Below are 5,092 nucleotides of genomic sequence, written 5' to 3'. Positions count from 1 at the left end.
GTTTGCTGGTTAACCGGCACTCAGAGTTTGATGGCGTTTACTTTGTGGCTGGGTTGATGACCGGCAGTTAATTGAAACTTAATTAATTCTTGTTAACCTGCATTTGAAGTTTAATGACATTTACCTTGTTGCTGGTAAACCAGCCTTTAGGGTTTAACAATGATCACATTGTTGCTGATTAACTGGCTTAACGATGTTTACATCGTTGCTTTACAGGTTAATGATTGTTCAGTAATCGTAAACGAACATGGCTTTGAACTGTTGCTGTTTCGGATCGAGAGATACACAAGTTGCTGTTCCAGAGGGAGAGTCAAACTCTGCCGCCACAGAGGGCCAAGGGACAGGATCCAATCTTGCCACCACCAAGGTCCAGAAGAGGCGGTCAAAGCCTGCCACCACCAAGGGCCCATCGAAACGCGTTGACATCAATGTCCAGTCAGGTTAGGTCTTGCTTGAATATTGCTTTCGGTGTAAGTGCTGCCAACAATAAAACTTTCTCATCAATCAGGTGAGATGTCAATCCCCTTGGTATTTGTCAGGTTAAATATCAATGTCCTTGTATTAATTTTTTAAATGTTATTTTCAGCATTTTTCTGCTGCTCGTTTGCCCTCGGTATTTGAAAAATCCTAATAGATTTTGATGCTGCTTGAACCTTGCTTTCGGAAAGGGCATGATGATTCTAATTGTTTACGATTCGTCCTATGACGCCTCACCTCAGACTTGTCCCAAAGTAGTTTATTATACCTTGTTTACAATTCGTTGTATGAGGTCTTTGATTTTCTGTTCATGGTATAAGATTTAGCAACGAGATGTATGTCACCATTAGTATTTATTTACATGTTAATTACTTTTAGAATTGAGACTTTGTTGGATTTCTCTGCCAAGCACATTTGGATATCAGTCTCAATTGTTGATGACAAGCAGTTTCACTACGAATTCCTTTGTAGAAAATGAATCCCGCATTTCTGCAGAGACTTATTTTTTGCGGTCGTTTTTTCTTTGTGTGCACTGAGTTATTTTTTGCGGTCTGTCGGAGTTGCAACTTCATTATAGTCCTGATATTGGAGTGTTAACTCTTTAGAAATTGTGAAATGGGAGAGCTTTCCATGCCTGTCTTCAAAAATTCAGCTTGATAATAAGAAGTGAGAACTGAAATCAGATACACCAATATGTGATATATCTTTGCTTTTAAGGTGGCTCACTTTTCTTTTGGGTTACACAGACAAGTCCATATCCAACCCTCCAGCTAGAAGACCAGAAGATGTTCTTCAACAAGAGGGAACTGATACTGATGAAAGGCCAGAAATCGTTCCGATGGATGAAAGACCACAAGATTTTCCGAAGGATGAAAGGCCAGATGATGTTCCGAGAGATGAAAGACCTGAAGATGTTCTGAAGAGGGAATTTGAGGATGAGAACCTGCCTGTACAAGATGTGGAAGCACATCCTTTCACTTTTCAGGAACTTGCAGCTGCCACCGAAAATTATAAGTCAGAACTTTTGGTTGGTGAGGGTGGCTTTGGGCCTGTGTACAGAGGCATACTGAATGGTCAGGTTGGAACTTCTCAAAGAAGCAACTCTGTATGCTTGGTTTAAGGTTTTAGAAGGTATCTGTGAGTGATATTGGTAGCTTTTGCAGGTTGTTGCAATCAAAAGGCTTGATAAGCAAAGAACTCAAGGGAATAAAGAATTTCTGGTCGAGCTTTCTATGCTCAGTCGCTTGCGTCATAAACATCTTGTGGAGCTTGTTGGCTACTGTATTGATGGTGATCAAAGGCTTCTCGTGTATGAGTTCATGCCACTCGGATCCCTGGAAGATAGATTGCATGGTGAGATCCTACTTTGTTCGGAATAATGTGGTAAGGTGAATATATTTGACTTCTGTTCTTTTGCCCATCCCGTTAACTTGGAATCGTGGTGTAAGTTGCTCATGGGCATGCACGAATTTGAAGAAGATGATTTCTTGGTCTTAAAAGGAGCCAAGAATCTTCCAACGTATTCAACAATTTCATAATTGTCTTGTTTTCACGTTTGCCACTTTGTGATTGAACCGTGAGAAGAATGTATTTGCCTCTGTAATTGTTCAGTTTTATGACATGTGGGCTCTACTAATGCAGGTTCTGCAGCTGACCAAGTCTTAGAGTGGAGCACACGATTGAAAATAGCTGCTGGTGCAGCAAAGGGTCTGGAGTATCTACATTACGTTGCAAATCCTCCAGTTATATATCGGGATATGAAGCCATCCAATATTCTTCTCGGTGAGGGTTTCCTTCCAAAGTTGTCTGACTTTGGCCTCGCTAGATCTGATCCAGCGGGTCATGGTACCACCGGTGTCATGGGAACGTATGGTTATTGTGCACCTGAATATGCGATGACTGGTCGCTTGAGTCGGCACTCGGATGTGTATAGTTTTGGAGTAGTGCTACTAGAGCTGATCACCGGACGAGCGAGCATGGTTGAAAGAAGACATGGCTACCAGACTATAGTGTCTTGGGTAAGAAGTTGACAATGTGCTTTTGATCGTTTTACTAACATATTTACAAATGAATTGTAGTGCTTTCGTGAAAGTGATATGGGAGAAAATGGTGGAATCTACATGCGTCTGTCTGCACCATGCTTCTGCTTTAAGGAGCCAGAGGCTCTCACTTCAATCCCGTAGGAAGTCTTGTCCCTTGCTGATTTAGGGGCGTAGACATTAACGAAGTCTATTCATCCTCTACTTGAATCCAGAAGGAAGTCCTCTCCTAGGCTGATTTAGGGGCGTAGATGTTTAGGAAGCCTATTCACTGGTTCTACCCAGTGTGCCTTGTCTGGCATTAGTACATCACGTAAGGAGATGGGCAGGTCATTGATGTGCAGACTCCTGTTTGATGCATCCAAGTGGAGATCTCAAGAAACTCTAGTAATTTTCACGAAATTAGTAAGTCTGACTGCGAAGGTGTAGGTCTCATGAAACTCTAGTAACCTCGAGCTCAGTTTGTTTTGATTGTATTTTGTGGAGGACTGAACACGTTTGCAGATCACTTGATTTAAAAAGGCCCAAGCAGATTAATGAAATAATATAAACAACAGACGGGAGACGTGATTATTTGGTTTGCCCCCATTTTCTAGCTGATTTGCAAACTGCTACAGACATTACAAGAGTTGGCAACTTAACATGCATGGTCCAAAGCAGCGCAGGGGCTGTATCAAAGATCTGCATGCTGAAGTTTGCTTGTAGTAGGGACACTGTTCAAGTCATGCAAAGATTGCTGAGCTAGCTGTATGGACAGCAGCAGCAGGATATGTATGCACTGCTGACAGTTCTAGGTTTCCTTGAGAATCAGTTGCAGGTCGTAAAGCAGACCTGCCTTTTAGGGTTTATGATATGACAGCTTTGCTGCAGCTATTATAGACGGGGACCATGGCCAAAGTTATTAGGGTCCATGCAGGGATGGTAATGGCAAGATGCACATAAGCACAGCAATTGTGGAGTTCAAGGGATCAAAAGACTTAAGCTCGTGGCTACGAGTTCAACGCCCAGTCCCCACCACAGTATAAATTTGGTAACCACCTTGGAACCAAACGACTAAGAAGTTACAAATTGTGATCTAATTTAGATTGATGATTACCATTTGGTAACTTTGCATTAGTAAAAAATTACCAAATGATAACTTATTTTTTAAGAAAAATTACCATTAGGGTTTTTCTATAAGCCTATATGATGCATGCTTAACAAGGCTCAAATTGATAACTTGAGGCTCACCAAGTAGAAATCACTATAATATCTTGCTATTTTTTTCAAGTTCTCTCAATAACTCATAGAAATAGCTTTAATTTTTTGAAACTCATACAACATCTAGCATGTATGAAAGAAATGAAGAGATCTTTGGAAACTTTAAGATCTAGAAAATTACCAAATTGTAACTCAAAATTTGGAATATGTTACCAAATGAATGGTAATTTTATGAAAATCTCAAATTTATACTATGGTCCCCACCCTTACACTAGATATGAAATACAAACCAAGCCGATCAATGAATTAATAGCACATGCACAAATCATTGCTTAAAGCTTTCTCCCAAGCTGGGATCATCTAGTTTCTGGCCCCCATTTTTTGGAGGACTGCAACCTTGCAGTGTATGTCAGCCTTAAAGACGCCACAACAGCGGGATTGGGCACCCAAGGCTATCTACCATAAGCAACTTAACACGCATGGTCCCACAGCAGCTGAGATGCGAAGATTTTCTGTCATAGGGACACCGTACAACCTATATACGGATTGTTGGAAGCTGTAAGAACATCTAAAGGTGACAGCGTTGCATGACAGACTTCGCTTTTAGGGCTTCTATAGATGGGGACTATATGCAGCTAGCAGCTTCTATAGATGGGGACTATATGAAACAGCAAGATATACTTAAGGAGAGCCATCTCCAAGAACATTAACTCCTTCGTATGTCATATCTCATTAATTGCCAGAACACTAGCGCTGACATTGATGTCTATGTTTACTGGTTACACTAGAGAAATCTGATGTGCAAAACTTATATAACCTTCAAGTTGGGTTTTGATGATAGCGGGCCAGCTTTTGTCTTTCATAGTGCATTATCAAAATCTGGTTCTCTGGCAACCTGGGGCACGCTTTCTCATTTGCAGGCACATGATCTCCTCAATGATAAAAGCAACTTTTTAAGAATGGCTGATCCAAAGCTGCAAGGTCGGTTCCCAAGCAAGGACTTGATTCAGGCTTTATCTGTCGCAAAGAGGTGTGTTGATGAGGAGAACCCTGAAGCACGGCCGTCAATTGCAGAAGTTGCAAGTACATTGGAATATTTGTCTCTCAAGAACCAGCAGAGCATGAGAGCTTGCATTGCAGGAATATTTGCCTGAGACACGAGTGGATCAAATGATATATTTTGAAAGTTTGAAGCAAATTTGGTATAATAGGCATGGCAAGTACAAATCTTAAGTTGATGAAAAAATTTAGACATGGGAAAAATTATACTCGAGCTGTGCTGTTTTGGTAATTTGCGCACTCGAGCAGTTAGACTGTCTTCTAGTAGTAGGCTGGAAGATCTTGTTTGGACAAATCTTAAGAATCAGAAAAACGTG

General features: G+C 41.0%; 1 protein-coding gene across 1 annotated transcript; it reads left to right on the top strand.

Moving 5' to 3' along the window:
• The first annotated feature begins 247 nt into the window (after positions 1-247).
• LOC147634355 (putative serine/threonine-protein kinase PBL7) lies at positions 248-4,870 on the top strand. The gene is made up of 5 exons (XM_086805665.1): positions 248-440; positions 1,224-1,555; positions 1,641-1,830; positions 2,119-2,495; positions 4,637-4,870. Exons 1-5 carry the CDS (start codon positions 248-250, stop codon positions 4,868-4,870), a joined length of 1,326 nt encoding a protein of 441 aa, XP_086661791.1.
• Positions 4,871-5,092: the final 222 nt, after the last annotated feature.

Source organism: Cibotium barometz, chromosome 11 (assembly GCF_041138505.1).
Source record: "Cibotium barometz isolate CiBa-2024 chromosome 11, ASM4113850v1, whole genome shotgun sequence".
In the NCBI taxonomy this organism is placed as follows: domain Eukaryota; kingdom Viridiplantae; phylum Streptophyta; class Polypodiopsida; order Cyatheales; family Cibotiaceae; genus Cibotium; species Cibotium barometz.
The sequence above is the reverse complement of the archived record's forward strand: the minus strand, read 5'-3'. Positions and strand labels throughout refer to the sequence as shown.